Below are 21,021 nucleotides of genomic sequence, written 5' to 3' on the forward strand. Positions count from 1 at the left end.
TGATATGTTTATGTTGAATTTGAAAAAAAATACCAAAAACTATACACTTCACCGTGGTGTCCCTTTAATGAGAGACAATGTAAATGCCAATCAAAAGAGCGATAGACTAAGGTATATATAAAGCTCCGTGTAAGCGTTCAAAAAAATCCTTATATGGATATGAAATAATGAAGCATGCGTCAAGCTTTTCCACGAACTGTGAATCATTTCCTGTATACAAGTTTTGACTTGAGCTCGTTAAACACACCCAACCGCCGGTATGGAGCAAGACCGTTCCTGGCGGGAAGGGCTATTTCAAAAGTGCAAGTGATTTCGAGGTCTTTATTCTTTAGAAATTTAGTTTATAGAAATGGCAAATTGAGGAACACATGTCAAAGCGACATCACGGTAAAGTAAATTGTTAATGTAATAATATTCATAGAAAATGTTTATTTAATATATGTACACAAAATGGAAATCCTCTCGTGTCTCCCCGAACTATTTATACGGTATTTGTGCTTCCTTTCTTATACCGTATACGGATAACATACCATTTTAACGGCTTGCCGTGGGAAGTGTCAGCGATCGATTTGAACCGTAACCGCGTCATTTACGAATCGAAGGGTTGCCAAATGGCAAGAGCAATGCATGTGGGAAGTTTTATTATCTGCCCTACATTTAGAACGTTACACTTATTCCTCTGGATAGCCAGTACGAAATTAAAAAACCCTGACGTGGAATCGAATGAAATGTTGTTTATGTTATCAATATATATTTAAAGAATTAATGTGTCTAGTATGTTTGTCTATGATGGAACATGTGTTACTTTTTTTGTTGTTTTGTAAATGTGTCAGATAAAATAAACTAGGCGTTTCCATATAGTTGATGTGAAAGGAAGATATACGTTACTGGGTAGTTTGATTTTTATATGGGACCCTCCAATGGATCGTTTTTTTCCATAAGGAGACTCACTTGATATGTTTATGTTGAATTTGAAAAAAAATACCAAAAACTATACACTTCACCGTGGTGTCCCTTTAATGAGAGACAATGTAAATGCCAATCAAAAGAGCGATAGACTAAGGTATATATAAAGCTCCGTGTAAGCGTTCAAAAAAATCCTTATATGGATATGAAATAATGAAGCATGCGTCAAGCTTTTCCACGAACTGTGAATCATTTCCTGTATACAAGTTTTGACTTGAGCTCGTTAAACACACCCAACCGCCGGTATGGAGCAAGACCGTTCCTGGCGGGAAGGGCTATTTCAAAAGTGCAAGTGATTTCGAGGTCTTTATTCTTTAGAAATTTAGTTTATAGAAATGGCAAATTGAGGAACACATGTCAAAGCGACATCACGGTAAAGTAAATTGTTAATGTAATAATATTCATAGAAAATGTTTATTTAATATATGTACACAAAATGGAAATCCTCTCGTGTCTCCCCGAACTATTTATACGGTATTTGTGCTTCCTTTCTTATACCGTATACGGATAACATACCATTTTAACGGCTTGCCGTGGGAAGTGTCAGCGATCGATTTGAACCGTAACCGCGTCATTTACGAATCGAAGGGTTGCCAAATGGCAAGAGCAATGCATGTGGGAAGTTTTATTATCTGCCCTACATTTAGAACGTTACACTTATTCCTCTGGATAGCCAGTACGAAATTAAAAAACCCTGACGTGGAATCGAATGAAATGTTGTTTATGTTATCAATATATATTTAAAGAATTAATGTGTCTAGTATGTTTGTCTATGATGGAACATGTGTTACTTTTTTTGTTGTTTTGTAAATGTGTCAGATAAAATAAACTAGGCGTTTCCATATAGTTGATGTGAAAGGAAGATATACGTTACTGGGTAGTTTGATTTTTATATGGGACCCTCCAATGGATCGTTTTTTTCCATAAGGAGACTCACTTGATATGTTTATGTTGAATTTGAAAAAAAATACCAAAAACTATACACTTCACCGTGGTGTCCCTTTAATGAGAGACAATGTAAATGCCAATCAAAAGAGCGATAGACTAAGGTATATATAAAGCTCCGTGTAAGCGTTCAAAAAAATCCTTATATGGATATGAAATAATGAAGCATGCGTCAAGCTTTTCCACGAACTGTGAATCATTTCCTGTATACAAGTTTTGACTTGAGCTCGTTAAACACACCCAACCGCCGGTATGGAGCAAGACCGTTCCTGGCGGGAAGGGCTATTTCAAAAGTGCAAGTGATTTCGAGGTCTTTATTCTTTAGAAATTTAGTTTATAGAAATGGCAAATTGAGGAACACATGTCAAAGCGACATCACGGTAAAGTAAATTGTTAATGTAATAATATTCATAGAAAATGTTTATTTAATATATGTACACAAAATGGAAATCCTCTCGTGTCTCCCCGAACTATTTATACGGTATTTGTGCTTCCTTTCTTATACCGTATACGGATAACATACCATTTTAACGGCTTGCCGTGGGAAGTGTCAGCGATCGATTTGAACCGTAACCGCGTCATTTACGAATCGAAGGGTTGCCAAATGGCAAGAGCAATGCATGTGGGAAGTTTTATTATCTGCCCTACATTTAGAACGTTACACTTATTCCTCTGGATAGCCAGTACGAAATTAAAAAACCCTGACGTGGAATCGAATGAAATGTTGTTTATGTTATCAATATATATTTAAAGAATTAATGTGTCTAGTATGTTTGTCTATGATGGAACATGTGTTACTTTTTTTGTTGTTTTGTAAATGTGTCAGATAAAATAAACTAGGCGTTTCCATATAGTTGATGTGAAAGGAAGATATACGTTACTGGGTAGTTTGATTTTTATATGGGACCCTCCAATGGATCGTTTTTTTCCATAAGGAGACTCACTTGATATGTTTATGTTGAATTTGAAAAAAAATACCAAAAACTATACACTTCACCGTGGTGTCCCTTTAATGAGAGACAATGTAAATGCCAATCAAAAGAGCGATAGACTAAGGTATATATAAAGCTCCGTGTAAGCGTTCAAAAAAATCCTTATATGGATATGAAATAATGAAGCATGCGTCAAGCTTTTCCACGAACTGTGAATCATTTCCTGTATACAAGTTTTGACTTGAGCTCGTTAAACACACCCAACCGCCGGTATGGAGCAAGACCGTTCCTGGCGGGAAGGGCTATTTCAAAAGTGCAAGTGATTTCGAGGTCTTTATTCTTTAGAAATTTAGTTTATAGAAATGGCAAATTGAGGAACACATGTCAAAGCGACATCACGGTAAAGTAAATTGTTAATGTAATAATATTCATAGAAAATGTTTATTTAATATATGTACACAAAATGGAAATCCTCTCGTGTCTCCCCGAACTATTTATACGGTATTTGTGCTTCCTTTCTTATACCGTATACGGATAACATACCATTTTAACGGCTTGCCGNTGCTCACCTGCCAAGTAAACACTTAGCAACTTCATTCATTAATAGATTTTGGTCAAACTTTATACAAAGGTCAAGTTTGGGTATACTTCGGACATCTTTGTATTTCAGGGATTCAAGGCCAAGGTCACATTTTCTATATATAGAAAATCATCCTGTCCCGTCTCTATTCAATGTAAACACTTAGCAGCTTCATTCTTTCACGGATTTTGGTCAAACTTTATACATAGAAAACTGATTCAATTTAAGCACTTAGCAACTTCATCCAATATGTTATGGAGATAGTAATAACATACAGAAAAAACATATGAATATTAAAACCAACTTATCAACTTTAAGTGTAGAACCTTGTGTGTGTGCATACATGGACTGCAGTGTAATAAAATGTTTGCTTAACCTTTTGGATAGCTTTTCAGCCTTTGATATCAGAGGTCAAGGTCACTTACTATAAATAGAACATCAGTTTGTGCACTGTATTTCAAATTCTGTTGGACTGATTACACTCAGATTTTAACTTGTCCTTCCTGGAAGAACGTGCCTGCTTGGGATAACTTTTCAGGTCCATTGGTCAAAGGTCAATGGGTCACTCTAAATAGAAAATCTGTTTAATGCACTAATGCACAATATCTTGATTTCTCTTGGGCTGATTACACTCTTGACTTTATACAGTGCTTCTTCAAAGAAAGTGCCTGCTTGGGACAACTTTCCAGGCCCGGGTGTTAGGTATCTATCACTGTTACTATATGAATAGAAAATCAGTTTATAAAATGCACTACTTATATTTTGAGTTCTGTTGGGCTGATTACACAGTTTCTTTTAAATCTTCTATAAACATAATTATGGATAATAGTCACGGCGGCATTTAAAATATATATATAAATCTTATTACCGGTTAGCTTGTAATAATAATAATAATAATAATAATAGTAGTTATTACAATAAGTTTATATAATAATCCTATTTTTTATGTGAATGACCCTAGCGACTAAACAACGACTGACCTGAGTACATGTTGACTAAATGAGATGATCTGACCACACGGGCTTTCTAAACAATGTTTACTTGCCAAAATATACACAATCGAAGTTCCAATCTAATCCGCCTTGCTACTTCCAGTCGCCATTTGTAAACAGGACCTAATCTCGAGCTGATGCGCGTTTGAAAGAGATTTAAGCATTGCTAAGCTTCTAAACGATCATGCCCAGATCATACTCTCTAAGAGTTAACAAATTGATTTTTCCCCTTCAAACTTTTTTCCTTCAAATGTTGAAACACATTTCTTTGGAAAAAAAATGTTCTAGTTTAGATTAAGATCAAACGCCGTCTGCTTCGCAAACATTCAAGAAAATAATATTTACAGGCGCACGTGATAAGAGAACGTGACCCGGAAATTAACTCACGACAGAATCGGGAGAGTAATAAACAACAGACGATTATCGAACATTAACAGATTAATACCGTATGTATTGAGACACTGATGTGCTAGAATACAACACAAGGTTAACTCGTTTAATCCATTACTATCTGTATCTGTATCCGTTAGATCCCTCCTACGTAGGAGAACCTTCAGCGCCTGGAGTAGTAACTTATTTACACGACCTAGATAATTTGAGAGAGCAACTGGTGATAATGTAAACAGAGGGTTCATAGCATGCTCCACGGACTAGCTACATGTATATACAGTTAATAAGCACTATATACACAACATTAGCAGCATCCAAACAGGTATACTAAAGACAGGCGGGGTGAATGTCTCCAACAGCAAACCACACATCGCACACAGTTAATATGTAAAAATGTCCATTTATAACAAAAAAACTCATAGTGATTAGCGAGATTATCACATCAAGTACTAACTGACATTTATGCGAAAATATCAGCATTAAATGTTTGCGATCGCGCAGACCTACTTTCGTTTTACAGTTTACATACATTTGTACATGTCTGCATCAACAGTATACCTTAACCTGTGTTAACATCGTGCCGAAGATTATTCATAGGCGCATTCGAGGAAAAGTTCGTGATTAAAAGCTTGTGTGACTTTTTTTATTTTAAAACTATCGGACAAAAGCATAGTGGCATGTTAAATACAAGATACAATAATCTTTATTTTACGTTGAATATATGTCATAGTTAACATAAGCTCTCAGGAGCTTGTATTTCGACAAACATATATATATATAAATGGTAAAACATTGTAACAGTGTAAAGGCAAATAACAAATTTTATCATAAGATACCTACGTTGGAAGGATTAAGATAAAGAGGCTGAATAATCATGCTGTAGAAAATTTGGCACTAAAAAACCCTTACTTAGTACAATTTAAAAAGCAGTCTAGAGGGCAGGTGATTGGGACAGCCCCTACCTAACAGCCCTCTGGATACTGCTGTACAAAATTTTGTTTTTTTGAAACAGCGTTAATTTGTTACCTGAAGCACGGGTTTGGTAGCCGTTAATATTGGGAGACGTTTTTAGTATTGAATTGTCTCGGTATGGCTACAAATGCGTTCCAGGTGAGGTAATAGAGCATCAAATGTATTAAATTCAAATATACTATCACTTCACAACAATCATGGATTCATATGGGTACAATGTTATTAAAATAACATTCGTACAGTGCATGCAAGCTGAAATTAACAAATCATTGGTTTAAAATTACAAGTCATCATTTCCAAGAAATTATCCAAATAAATAAGATCTTTATGTCAAAATAAACTTCAGTTTGGTTTAATATTGATTAATGTACGTCCTATCAACAGCTATACATGGTCATTTAAGGACGGCCTCCCCCATTTGCGAGATGCATGCGTGGTGTTATTTTTTGCATAATTAATTTGTATTTTGGGAGTCTGTGGTATGTTCATGTTCGTCTCCTTGTAATAGCGCAGGACTGATGCTGACTTTATAGTGTAATTTCACTGGAGCATACTGCTGTAGACACATCTTATTTTACCATCGAACCTCGTTATCTCACCATCTTCAATAGCCAAGGGTTCATAATTTAACATTGTACTATTCAACCTTGGCGGATTTAGCCTTGTGTTTAATTACCCGCCCCAACCACCTAGCAGAGACACTTTACTAGCAAAACTTTAAACTTTCAGGATTATTTCAGCACTGGTCACCTATGTATTTCCCTTGGTTATCATTTACAGTTAGAATATGGCCAATTATCTCTACCAACTGATCAAATACAGAAAATATTTCTTTTAAGTATTGTCCTCCTTTGTTTTTTTTTACATAAATCATGGAATAGTCAACAAGGCAACTTGATGCTGGACGCCGCCATTATTATTTATATGCACAGGGACTTGGTATTCATTTCTAACCCTCAGTTCACATATGTGTATATATAATTATATAATGTATGATATACAAATATTATGTGGACCATAGAATGGTAATTCGTGCCAAATCCCTTTGCCAGGTTCAATAATTTGAAAGTTTAGAGAACAAGGCTAAATCCACTAAGGTTGAATACATGAATATGTGAATACAAAATGAACGCTTGGTTAGCAAAGATGAGATGTTACAGGCTGGACAGATAATGACAACAAAAACAGGCTGTAAACATGTATGGAATGTGTTTTTCTTAAGGGAGACTGTATAAACACATTATGAATATGTAAAATTATGATGGAAGTCCATTTTACCCAAATTACATGACATTATTTTCAATATACCTTCAGTTCATCTGTATTTCCACACTGTTCTCTGTACAAGGAATGGGAATCAGTTTGGTTTTTGGGTTTTATAAATCCTCTCAACCACTTTTAAGTCGTATGTATAAGAAAGGTCTGCCAAATATCTGATTCTTTGACAACTTTACTACAAATATATAGCAGGAATTGAGCTTTCTATATCCGCTGCACTACACTTCATATTATTTGTTGAAATTTTTCTGCTACAATACATGGAGTCTGAAAACTTAATCATATTTTTTAGAATACTGTGTTTAAAAAAAAGGTTATACATGTAACTCTTTGATCAACTAAACATCAACAAACAGCATTTGAACTTTTCATTCCCTAAACCTGTGATTAAAAGGATTGTAAAAAAGAAATATGCGTTCGGTTAAATGTTAAAATATTTTTGTTCAACATTCATATTTACAGTGGTGTTCAAATCCACTAATACATAAGTTGACATAAAAATGTAATGCAGTATTTTTTGGTCTGATTTTTGACAGCTAAATAAGTCTCATCAAGGGTCATTGACCTGTCAGAAGTTAAAGTTGAAATAGCCAAAGTTATTTGACTTTGGTGTAGAAGCATCCTAAAAATAGCAGAAATTCAGGGCTGGATTTTCACGAACTTGAAGAGTTGTGCCCCTTTGTTTGCTTTCATATACATTTCATTCTGGCAGTTTACCATTCTTATTATTATTATTCTATTTTTATAAACTTCATATACATCTGATGAGAATGGGAGATATCTAAAAATGCACAAATTCACCAAGAAAGCTGAAAAGTTACAAAAGGCCAAAAGGTGAAACTTTACACCATTCAGGCCAGGTTTGAACATTTTACTGTAATGTTTGTTTTCCTTTCCGTGTGGGGAGGATTTTAAATGCATCTCGACTGTTATATCAATCAATTTATTTTCATTTAGATGGTGTCCCCGAGAATTATTTCTTTTTAAACTAGGAACACTTGCTATGTACTTTGCAAGTATTTGTGCAGTTATGATTGATTGTCTTCCTTTTGATAATATTCCTTGAGTTGTGTCCCTCACACGATTTCCTCACATTCCTTTCTGTTATATATCGGATATAGTTTGTTACTTCTATAAGTTCCCAGTTTCCTTTTAGATCAAATATGTCATGTTTAGATGATTTTTGAGAATTGGTGGTTTTGCGAAATTTGCTTATTGTTTTGCAAAATAACAAAAAAAAAACATGTTATAGGGTGCTCCCATAGATACCACTTTCTTTAAAATATAGATATTTTTCCGTTGCTTTTAGAATATCCAGAAAGTTTAGTTAGTTTTGAAGTTTTGCTTAAAACTTACCATACTGACAATGTCAGACAATTTCAGACATGCGAAACATATAATTATGTGTAATTCTTCTTGAACTTGGTGTACAGATAGATCTTGAATTGGCAGATCTGTCAGATCAGCATAAATTACTTAAATTGGAGTCTACATGAAGAGTTACGTCCCTTCACTTTCTTTTTCAAGATTACATGATTCAAACAATTTTTAGCTCACATGGTCAGCTAATTATGCCATACTGCACCGTCCGTCGTCCGTCTCTCCGTCCGTCAACCTTTACTTTGAAACGCTACTTGTCCTGAACTGCCAAGTAGATTTTTTCTAAATTTGGTCTATAGCATCCTTAGGCCAAAGGGACTCAATTTTGTATAAACGGTGGGCGTGGCCCCCCTGGGGGCAGAGAGGCAATAGGGGAATAGGGAATAGGGGAAACATAGCAATTTCTCCAAATTTAGCATGAAGCATCCTTGGGTGAAGGGGAACCAATTTTGTATAAACGGTGTGTCTAACCCCCTTGTAAGCAGAGAGGCAGGGCCCAATAGGGGTAATAGAGGTAAAACCTTTAAAATCCTTCTTCTACCGTAGGGATTTTTTTTTTATCCTAATTTAGTCTGGAGCATCCTTGAGCCAAGGAGACTCAATTTTGTATAAACTGTGGGTATGGCTTCCCTGGGGGCTGAGTGGCGGGCCCAAAAGGGGAAATATAGCAAATTCTTTAATATCCTTCTTCTTCTGTAGGAAAGAAAGGATTTGTTCCATATTTGGTCTGAAGCATCCTAGGGTTAAGGGGAACCAATTTTGTATAAACCGTGGGTCTGGCCCGCAGAGGCCTGAGGGGCGGGCCCAAAAGGGGAAACATAGCTAATTATTCTTTAATATCCTTCTTTTTCTGTAGGAATGAAAGGACTTGTTTCATATTTGGTCTGAAGCATTCTTTGGTGAAGGGGAACCAATTTTGTATAAACCGTGGGTCTGGTCCCCCAGGGGCCTGAGAAGTGGGGCCCAATAGGGGAAACATAGCAAAGTATTCTTTAAAATACTTCTACTTCTGTATGAATGAAAGGATTTGTTCCATATTTGGTGTGGATCAGCCTTGGGTGAAAGGGAACCAATTGTGTATAAACAGTGAATTTGGCCCCCCTGGGACCTGTGGGGAGGGGTCCAATAGGGGAAATAGAAGTAAAACCTTTATAATCCCTTTTCTACGATGGGGATTAAGGGATTTTAGCCTAATTTAGTCTGGAGCATCTTTGGGCAAAAGGGACTCAATTTCGTATAAACAGCGAGTGTGGTCCCCCTGGGGGCAGAAGGGAGGGGCCCAATAGGGGAAACATAGCAATTTCTCCAAATTTAGCATGAAGCATCCTTGGGTGAAGGGGAACCAATTTTGTATAAACGGTGTGTCTAACCCCCTTGTAAGCAGAGAGGCAGGGCCCAATATGGGAAATAGAGGTAAAATCTTTAAAATCCTTCTTCAAACAACGGGATTAAGGGATTTTATCCTAATTTAGTCTGGAGCATCCTTGGGCCAAGGGGACTCAATTTTGTATAAGCAGTGGGTGTGTCTCCCAAGGGGCAGAAGGATGGGGCCCGATAGGAGAAATAGAGGTAAAACATTTAAAATCCTTCTTCGACCATTAAGGGATTTAATCCTTATTTAGTCTGGAGCATCCTTTGGCCTTGGGTCTGTTTGAAGTTTGTTCTCGCTATATCTCAAGTACTGGATGGATCTTTCTGAAATTTCATATGTACTTACAGCACCCATCATGGAGTGCTATATCTTTACTTCATACCAACTATTTTAAACATATTCAGGTGAGCGATACAGGCCCTCTTGGCCTGTTGTCTACTTGAGTTATCGAATCCGTCAAAATCTGTGAAACCATAATGTACATACAATGTACATGGGAGGGAGGGGGGGGGGGGGCTAAAAGTTGGCACCCTGAAGAATAAGGGATTTTCTCTCATGTCTACTACTTGGGTCGACATTGAACAGACCAAAATAGATATTCTGCTCCCATTGCAACACACTTGGGATCTTAAATCTTTCCTCACTGTTTCTTTGTCGTGCCGCCTGAAAAGCATGGCGAACACTTAAGGATTACTCTGTTTTTCCAGGCTTGTTTTCGCCACCATTTACCATATCAATTTGTAACTTTGTATGTGGCTTAATCATAATAGATTACAGATCAAGTTCGAACCACGTGCCAATATTTTATTTGTTGCTGGATTTATGGCCCTTTGCACATAAGAAATATCATAATTAATTGTTTTCCCGGACTTGTTTTCGCTACCACTTGCAACATCAATTTGTTACTTATAATATGGCTTTGTCATAATGGATTATAGTTTGAGTTCGAGCCCCGTGTTAATATTCCATTTTTTGCTGGCCCTTTGCACATAGGAAATTATCAAAATTAACTTTATTTTTTACTTATTTTCACTACCGCTTGCCATATCAATTTGAAACTTTATTTGTGGCTTTATCATAATAGATTACAGAGTTTGAACCATGTTATAATATTCCATTTTTGACTGCTGTTATGGCCCTTTTGCACATAGATATTCTCATAATTAATTGTTTTTCATATTATTTGTAACTTAATATACATTTATAATGGATTACAGTTTATTAGTTATAATCAAGAGTCAATGTTCTATTTTTTTCTGGAGTTATAGCCTTTTGCACATAGGGAATTCTTATTAGTAACTCTAATTTTTTTTCGCGACCACTTGCCACATCAATATGTTACTTGATGTTTGACTTTTTCTTGAATGATGGATTACAGTTCGAGCTCGATCCTTATGTCAAATTCTTTCCACACAATACGTATCATGCACATCAGATGTTGTGTGGACGTTCAGCTCCTTCAACCAACCAACAAGCAACTGAAAGCATAATGCTTTTTATATGGCCTTGATGGTGACCATGATATTTCAAAATGACACACTTTAATTGTGTGGGTGCACATGCCGGCAACACATCCACTTCCTTCGAATTGTAGTTTTCTTCTATTGGTGTCTCCTTGACACCCGACCTCATATGACCCTGGCTGTTGCGAGGACATAAACCACCTAATAGAGTACATCCTTTAAAGTTCGATGATGTTTTCAAACCAATGGTCTGGAGCATTTCTTGGTTAAGAAGACTGAATGCCGTTTAACAGATGGTCTCTCTCATAATACTCTGGCTCCCCAGGGGAAGGAGTGGGGTCCCAAAGGGGGATTCTCCAATTCAATTACTCAATTTGTTGTTAGGACCCCTGCACATCTTTAGTAATCAGGTTTCCTGTCTGTCTATCCTTCTATCGGTTTTTAAGTTCACCTGCCAAGGACAAGTCAGCTTTTACCCTGGTGCGGCGTCCATCCTCTGGCTATCGTCAGGCCCTCAGGCGTCTAATTATCCCTTTAAACATATTCTTCTCAATAACCTAGAGCCCTAGAAACCTAGCTAGCTGGTATTAGGCCTGTAGCGTGCTGGGATACAGGGCTATCAAGTTTGTTCAAATGAGTGACTTTGCCCGACTTTTCCAGGTCACAAGGGTTAAATGAGGTTAAATGTTTAAACGACTTATTTTCAATAACCAAGGGACCCAAAGACCTGATATTGTGCCTGCAGCATGCTTGAATAAAGGACTACCAGGTTTGTTCAAATGAATTATCTTGCCTGTCTTTCAAGGTCATAGAGGTCAAATGTGCTAAAATCTTAAAACAACTTCACAATAACTAAGAGGACCATGATATTGAGCCTATAGCATGCCTTGATGAGAGGCTACGAAATGTGTTCAAATGAATGACATTGACCGACTTTCAAGGTCACAGGGGTCAAATGTGCTAACATCTTTAAACAACTTCTTCTCAATAACCAAGAGGCCCAAATACCTGATATTGGGCCTGTAGCATGCTGGGATGAAGGGATACCATGTTTGTTCAAATGAATGACCTTGATCTACATTCAAGGTCACATGGGTCAAATGTGCTATATTTGAATAAAGTGGTAATGAGCTTAGCATCCACATAAATGACCCAGATCAGCTTCAAAGTTGCATTAGAAGCAAGTGAGCGACACAGGCCCATTGGGCTTCTTGTTTAATTTCTGCACAATATCTTCAGTAATGTTGGTTGGATTGCTTTCAGACTTTATGCAGTGCTTTTTTGAAGAAAGTGTTTGCTTTGAAAAGCTTTTCAGGCCCGGCGGTCAAAGGACAATGTCTCTGTTACCATGAATAAAAAAATAGTTTAGGCACAATATTTCCAATTCTGTTGGGATGATTACACTCAGGCTTTATCAAGTGCTACCTTGGAGAAAGTGCCTGCTTTGGTGCTTTGGTGGTGAAAGGTTAAGGTCATTGCTACTTTAGAAAGTATTTGTTTAGGATACAAATTGTAGCTTTTGAGGCATCGATGTCAAAGTTTAAGGTTAATGTTACTATAAATAGAAAAACATTCCATGCACAATATGTGGAGCTCTTTTGCCCCGTATGCACTCAGACTTTATCCAATGTAATAAAATGTTTGCTTAAGACTTTAGATAGCTTTTCAGCATTTGATATCAAAGGTCAAGGTCACTTACTATAAATAGAACATCAGTTTTTGCACTGTATTTCGAATTCTGTTGGACTGATTACACTCAGATTTTATCGAGTCCTTCCTGGAAGAAAGTGCCTGCTTAGGATAACTTTTCAGGTCCAGTGGTCAAAGGTCAATGGGTCACTATAAACAGAAAATCTGTTTAATGCACTAATGCACAATATCTTGATTTCTCTTGGGCTGATTATACTCTGGACTTTATCCAGTGCTTCCTCACAGAAAGTGCCTGCTTGGGATTACTTTCAGGCCCGGGTGTTAGGTATCTATCACTGTTACTATATGAATAGAAAATCAGTTTATAAAATGCAATACTTATAATTTGAGTTCTGTTGGGCTGATTACACTCAAGACTTTATCCAGTGCTTTTATAAAAGAAAACACTTGCTTTCACTAGTGTTTGCTAGATGTATACCTAACCTCAGTTTCTTTTAAATCTTTAATAAACATAATTATGGAGAATAGTCACGGCAGCATTTAAAATATATATATATATAAAACTTATTACCGGTTAGTTTGTAATAATAATAATAATAATAATAATAATAATAATAGTAGTAATAGTAGTAGTAGTAGAACTAGTAGTAGTAGAAGTAGTAGTTGTAGTAGTAGTAGTAGTAGTAGTAGTAGTAGAAGTAGTAGTCTAGTAGTAGTAGTAGTAGTAGAAGTGTAGTAGTAGTAGTGTAGTAGCAGTAGTAGTAGTAGTAGTAGTAGTAGTAGTAGTAGTGGATGTAGTAGAAGTAGTAGTAGTAATAGTAGTAGTAGTAGTAGTAGTAGTAGTAGTAGTAGTAGTAGTAGTAGTAGTAGTAGTAGTAGTAGTAGTAGTAGTATAGTAGTAGTAGTAGTAGTAGTAGTAGTAGTAGTAGAAGTAGTAGTAGTAGTAGTAGTAGTAGTAGTAGTAGTAGCAGTAGTAGTAGTGTGGTAGTAGTAGTAGTAGTAGTAGTAGTAGTAGTAGTAGTAGTAGTAGTAGTAGTAGTAGTAGTAGTAATCGTTATAGTAGTGGTAATAGTAATGGTGATTCGGAAAAGTAATAGTAGTAGTATTGATGGTAGATTTAAAAATAGTAGCAGTGGTGGTGTTGGTGGTATAAATAGTAGTAGTAGAATAATTAGTGATTGTAGTAGTAGTGGTGATACAAAAAGCAAGTGCATGTTGTACCATTTGCAATGTTGCTAATATATTACTTGTAAATCCTTGATACGAGGTTTTAAAATATTTACATTGAACATGATAAAAACATTTTTCGTTTTTCATAATCAGATGCGAATGATTTGGTGGCGCTTGGCAAGGTCGAGATTGTACTTGATAATGAAGATCCTGAAGCATGTATTCTTGATGTTTACGGTTGCACGCAACCATGCGATATCCCACTTTTATGGAAGAAATACTCATTGGAAGTAAGTAAAATATACATAGTAGACAAAACAGTTATATATAAAGCTTTTCGATGCATATGATATGTAATCTTCATTATCAGACTGATAATGAATACAAGAATCGGTTTTCTGCATTTGTCTGGTTATGTGAATGCGTCAGTTATGATAATTTCTTTTATGTACTGTTAATATTTGTCAAGTGGGGTTTACATTAGGTATATGTGCCATCCGTCCGTTCGTCCACCTGTCATATACATTATCGCCTTGCTAACGGGTACATTTTGATAGCTCGGATAAGCCTATTGGAACAAAATGTGTCAAAGATCAAAGTAACTGTTTTAAAAGACATAATTTCACAGACTCGTTGTTATCAAGCTAACGGATGTATTTTGTGGCAGATTTCTATGAAACCTCCTAAATACCTTGAACAGCTCGATGATGGGTATGTTTGATCAAGGGTCAAAATGATTACTGTATTACCCACGCTTAGTGAGGGGATTTATTGTAATCACTTTGTCTGTTCGTCCTTGTGTGCCTTCGTTCGTGATTAGATGTTGGTGGTATTTGGTCAAGGTTTCATGGTCAAAAGTCACCGTCAAAGATCAAAATTGACCACTTTTGAAGTCAAAAGCTTTTGTACAGTGTATCTCACGAACCCCTCAACAAATTTAGTTCATATTTACCAAAACGTATGGTAACATTAAGTTCTACACCTGATATGATTTTGGTTAACATCTGTTATGGTGAAAGGCTCAAAGGTCACGGGCATGGTAGGAGGGAAAGCCGTTGGGGATGATACATCTATGAGCTTCCGTTCATGTTATTTTTAATATGGTAATTAGATAAATATAATTTTGCCTAGACTTTTCATCGAAACTCTAGCGGATGTATTTCCTGACAAACGTTGATGAAACTTCACATATAATTTAGCCTAAACATACCTTTAACCGGTTCACATTTGAGCGTAATAGTAATTGCTGCACAAATATCAAGGTCACTGTTACTTATATTTCACCATTATCCAACAGGGGCGAGAGTTTGAAGAGCCATGCTCAGTTTCACATTCCTTAGTTTTTAACGCAAGTAGGCTATCATTGTTTTGCTCGGGAAGGCACGAAATTTGAAACAATCTATATCATGATAACAATTTTCGCATAAACTATCTCCTTTGTAAGACTCCCATGGTTTCAAATCAAAACAAAACTAAGCTCGTTATAGTATATAAAGATGCGCAAAATTCTGTTTTCAGAAAAACACAATACAACTGTACAAATGATTTACATATCATCAGTTAGATACTTTAACAGAGCTGACCGTAATGGTAATTTATTTTAAAATGCCTCGAAATCATGTCATCCGGGGAATAAGGTTTGTTGCATTTGCTGTATTGGTGCTCGTGTCTATATTACAGAGACTTTTGGTTAGAGAATTTTGGTGCATTAGGTTTTCGTCAGAACGACTGAACTGATTGACCTCCTTATTAGGTCGCTAAGAAGTATCCCTGCTTGTCGTACCGATTCAAAAATACACGATGGCCACCCTCGCGTCCGATTGGCTGACACATATTCGACTTCTTCTCAAGAATGGCTAAAATGGATTTTAAACTTGGTGTTATTGTTCCTTATGATGTTCCGACCTTGCTTTCTTAAAAAGTAGTTGCTGATACATGTACGAAAATTTAAGACGGCAGTCATGATTTTCGATTGGCAGAAGCGATTGACTTTTACATTGTTACAAATATATCTTATTAAGTCGCTAGCAAATGTAGGACCTTTTCATGCCAATTCAGAAACCCGAGATGGCCTCTTTAGTAACTGATTGGCTGAGACATGTTTTTTTCTACTTTTGCTCAAGATAGGCTGAACCGATCGACTCCACATTTGGTACAATGTTCTCGAAGAGTTTCACAACAATGTTGTTATTTTTCAAGCTGATCCAAAAATCCAGAATGACATTCATGGGCTCTGATTAGCTGAGTCAAATGAAATTATGTGAGCGTTAAGAGTTATCCTTCTTCCTGTTATGAGTATATTGTCTTCAAAAATGTTTTTTTTGTCGTTAATTTGATATCTATTTAGGATATCCCATCAAGTGATTTAACGGACCAAACAGGCGTTGAGATGAAAATGAATGACCCCGCTCCTCATGGAATACGGAATATTGACAATGAGCAAAGGAGAGCACTAACGCCGTTAACAGGTAACATGCAATACGATTACAAAATTGTCACCAGACCTGGAAATCAAGAAGGCTCTCCTGATAAATACCAATACCAGTCATTTTCATATCCTATGCAAGGTAATCGGCCAGATGGACAATGGTCCTTGTATGAGACACAGGGAATGACACCACAAGTACCATATTTAGGTCCTCCGGGAATGCCACACCCATATGGAGGACCGGTGCCCGACCATCATTGGCCATATAGAGGACCTGATCCAAACGTTCCGCCGTCATATGGAGAACCACGTGCCACACTTCCGTTGCTACATGGAGGGCCTGGTTCCAAACATCCGCCGCGTTACGAAGGACCTGGTCCAATGGACCCGCGGCCATATGAAGGACAGGATTCCATAGGTTCACCTAGGTACGGTTATCCAGGATATCACGTACACCAACAACAATTGGACCGGCAACACATTTCACCAAAACAGTTGTCCGCGCAACACGGATCATCAGAACAGTTTTCAGAGCAACACCTGTCAACAGAAAGGTTGTCAGAACAACACGTGTCACAAATGTCGTCTCATCAGCTGATATATTCAAGGAAAAATGACCGACCTTTAGAAGGTTCGTTGATATTCACCAGATAAGTAATCATTTTGATTTTATGCTCAGATTTATTATTGGTATACATGTATATTATTTGTCTCCATGGTTTAAATTTTGAGTGGGATAATTTCTCATAAAGGTGTAGGCAAGATCCAGGTCATAAAACGGAAGTTACTGATATTATAAGGTTTCAATAATAAAATTTGTTTATAAGTAAGCTTGGGTTATAGTCGGATAGGGGTGCGAGAAAAAACAATCTTGCTTATCATCTGTTCATCAAAAAAATGTGATGCTATTGATTTTACCTATACATTATGTCTTTGCTTCTACTTTCAGAACCTGGTGTGGGTAAATCAAACACCAAGTCATTTAGCCATGATCACAAACAAGTAGAAGATGATATGGGAGAGGACAAAGAAGATGATATTTCATATGTTAATTCAATTTTAGTTTCTAAAATACCAAAACATGTGAAAGCAGTGGATCTGAAGAAGTTTTTTGAGAGTAAAAAGTCAAGTGGGGGACCGGTGGAAAAAGTTGATATCAATCACGAAAAACAAACGGCGATCGTAACGTTTCAGAAAGCAGACGGTAACAGACACTACATTTAAATTTATTTAATTTAAAAGTTACTTAATATAGATTCCAATTTCCTTTAACCTGGATTTATTATCTCATAGACTAAGAACGAAACGCGGCAAATATTCTATTCAGTGACTACAGTTTATGGGAGTAAAATCTGCCTTCGTCTTTCTGAAATATAATTGTGAGGCATTTACAACATAATACAATATTAATGTATATTACGTAAACGTTATTATGAAATTTAACAATTATTCGACATTTGTGTACTGTCCTTATCATCCAACTGATTGACAAAGTATATCCTTTTATTTGTTATTTCAGTGGTTCCACGTATTCTAGCTCGTTGTCCAATGCTTTATAAAAAGGCAATTATCGAAATTAAAGAATTCCGTGTTGAAAGTGAAAGTGAATCGGAAGTGGAAACATCAGATAGTGACTTAGAGGCTCCAGAGGATTTATCCACTATAGAAGTTCACGGGATGTCACAGAATACAACTCGTGATACGATCCATTACTATTTTGAGAACAAAAGGAAATCAGGTGGCGGAAACATCAAGGAGTTAGATTTCGATGCTGAAAAAGTCATTGCAACCATCACATTTGAGGACGCATCAGGTTTGTATGCTACTGACCATTGTATGATACATATTAAAATACATACTGGTAAATATTTATTGTAAAAATGACACTTTTCAAAGAAAATAGAAGACACAAAAGCTTGATATATACGTTTTAAGGTCATCTTTCAATTTTCTTTACACGTTTCAAGATAGTTTTTGTATCGAAAGACCCAACCATGAATGTTCACTGAATGATTTGATAGCTGATTCATTGTATGAATACATTGCAGTAACTGACAAAGTCATCAGAAAAAAACATGTCCTGGATGGCAGGACACTGGATGTAAAATTGTTTGTCCCGCCCCCGCCTGTACAGATGTGTGAGGATAAAGTCCTACTTCGGGATGTTAATCCCGACACCAGCAGAGATGCACTGGACAATTTTCTAGAACTGAAAGCTTCCGCCCTTCCAAAATCTCTGATTTATGGCGAAGAGGAAGGAACAATTCTTGTAATGTTTGACAAAAAAATTGGTGAGTTCTTATAATTTGTAGTAAAAATTATAGATGTTAATCCGATTGAATCGTATAGTGTTTATGAATAGTATAGTGTCATAAGCTCCAAAACCTACAATCGAAAATGCATTGTTGTTAAGGACGTTCTGTGCTTACTTTACCCGCAGTTCTGGCTAATTGAAAGATTTGAGGTTTATTAATCACATATTTATCCATAATATTAGATATATATATATTACAATCTTACGTTGAATTTACTTATATTCTCTGTTTAATTTTTTTATTGAAGATACGCGTCGATACAAAATGATTTTTCTCACAGTCAATACAAACAATATACTGTTAAGGGTGTGCTGGCCATTACAGATTGTTTCACAATCGTCGCAGTAGTGTGACCAATACTTCGTTTGACCGCCGCATGTGGCAGTTACTGCCTGTAACCTACTTACAATAAACCCATCAAACTGTTTATTGATTTGTACAACTACCATTGCAGACGGTGTTGACGTCGCTGTTGATTAAGTTTTGGTTCGAGAAAAACAAACCTTTCCTAATAATACCTGCCGCGTCCGATGTGTTCTACTGCACTCGGGCACAGGTTGTCAATTTTTGGTCCGCATAGCTGACCGAGAAATTGCTGATGAATGCATACTGAATTGTTGGGTGACGCGACGTTGCGGTTCCCCTTGCATAATATAACAATAGCCCTTCGTTTGTCTACTTTGTCAGCATTCTGAATTTTAATCTCTTTTAACTTCATTGTATAGCTTTTATAGCTCTTTTATAAGATATGGGTACTGATTATTCGTTTTGGTATTAGGTTGCTTTTTAGTCTATTTGACTTGAGGGTGATCGCATTTTGAATCTAGTTATTTTTCTAGCCTTGTCACGTTTTTATAACCCAAAATATGCAAAGAAGTGGTATAATGTTGTGTTCTGGTTGTCCGATAGGTATCCGTCCATTTGTCAAACTCCTTTACAACACTTTAATGGCCGTAATGGTCACCGTAATTATTAGAAATGATTTCACAGAAGATGGCTTATGATCACTCTATTGGCCGCAACTTTGGCAGATATTTATGAAACGTCACCTCCGAAAGCCTCAGACAAAACATTAACACAAGTCTTTATGGTTAATGTCATAGTCATTGTAATTGAAAGAGCATTTAGAGATTACACTAAAGAAGGAAAAATAGGACAGGTATATTGGAATAATGATGTGTTTTGCTCACTTCTCTTAGTTTTCTGAAGGTATCCAATCCACTACAGCGAATTGAAAAAAAATGATATAAATTTGTATTGAAGTAGTACCCAATCTGATTAAAATCATATCAGTATCTAGCAGTGTGTAGTTTACGGAACGCAGCGTATATCAAGATATGATTTCAATCAGATTGACTGGTACTTTTTATAATTATGTTCGTGTCCTAAAGTTGCATCTAGCTCCTATATGTTGGTTTAAATGTCACGTTAACTTGTAAAATTCAACTACCAATGTTAAGATTGGTCAGCTTATTTCAACAACATTCGCTGTGATGGAATCACCAACATATTTTTTTAACAAATACGACAACATGTTATACACGTAATAGCTTATCGGATGTCATTGGTAAATTAAATAGATTAAATATTCGAAAGGTATCGGACTTAAATGTGTATTTTATCTTAATCCAATTAGACAGATCAATCTATACAGCTAGATAAATGTAATCAAGAGCTTATCAATATTTTTTTCAGACTTTGGTACGTTTGCAAGTGCATGTCAGAAACGTCAACTGGAGGGAAGCTTTCTAAAAACGGAGAGAGTTCCAGTCACGAACTGTGTGTATGTGGGTAACTTGAGTCCCAACACAACATCAGACGGATTGGAAATGTTCTTTGAGAACACAAAAAGAAGCGGGGGAGGTGATATACAAAAAGTAGAAATGTCAGACAATGACAACTCCTGTCTTATCTATTTTGAAGATTTCAAAGGTAATTATAAAGTATAAACAAATCTAAAGTGTTCAGCTTCACCTATCGCAGCCTAAGTCAAAGTTAGTCGTGAGTCATCGGCCGAATGTATATGTATTTCATATAACCTAGCAAAATGGAGACTTTCTTTTTATTTCTCTTGTGTTTAATGGTATATTCTACTTACGTGGACACTTCATAATGCCCAAATTAATTCCATGTCAATTGACCCTGGTCAATATGTCGCTAAAATAATACCATTTGAGAATATATATTT

The 21,021-nt window shown here is 36.3% G+C and overlaps 1 protein-coding gene across 1 annotated transcript in view; it reads left to right on the forward strand.

Moving 5' to 3' along the window:
• The window catches only part of LOC110452186 (poly [ADP-ribose] polymerase 14-like), a 36,483-nt gene that overhangs the window by 1,842 nt on the left and 13,620 nt on the right, over positions 1 to 21,021 (forward strand). The window contains exons 2-7 of the mRNA XM_021500556.1: positions 14,244 to 14,380; positions 16,438 to 17,149; positions 17,468 to 17,722; positions 18,038 to 18,331; positions 18,567 to 18,809; positions 20,529 to 20,765. Coding sequence (XP_021356231.1) covers positions 14,244 to 14,380; positions 16,438 to 17,149; positions 17,468 to 17,722; positions 18,038 to 18,331; positions 18,567 to 18,809; positions 20,529 to 20,765 — 1,878 coding nt within the window. The remainder of the gene's footprint in view (positions 1 to 14,243; positions 14,381 to 16,437; positions 17,150 to 17,467; positions 17,723 to 18,037; positions 18,332 to 18,566; positions 18,810 to 20,528; positions 20,766 to 21,021) is intronic.

Source organism: Mizuhopecten yessoensis, unplaced genomic scaffold (assembly GCF_002113885.1).
Source record: "Mizuhopecten yessoensis strain PY_sf001 unplaced genomic scaffold, ASM211388v2 scaffold6443, whole genome shotgun sequence".
NCBI classification, from domain to species: Eukaryota; Metazoa; Mollusca; class Bivalvia; order Pectinida; family Pectinidae; genus Mizuhopecten; species Mizuhopecten yessoensis.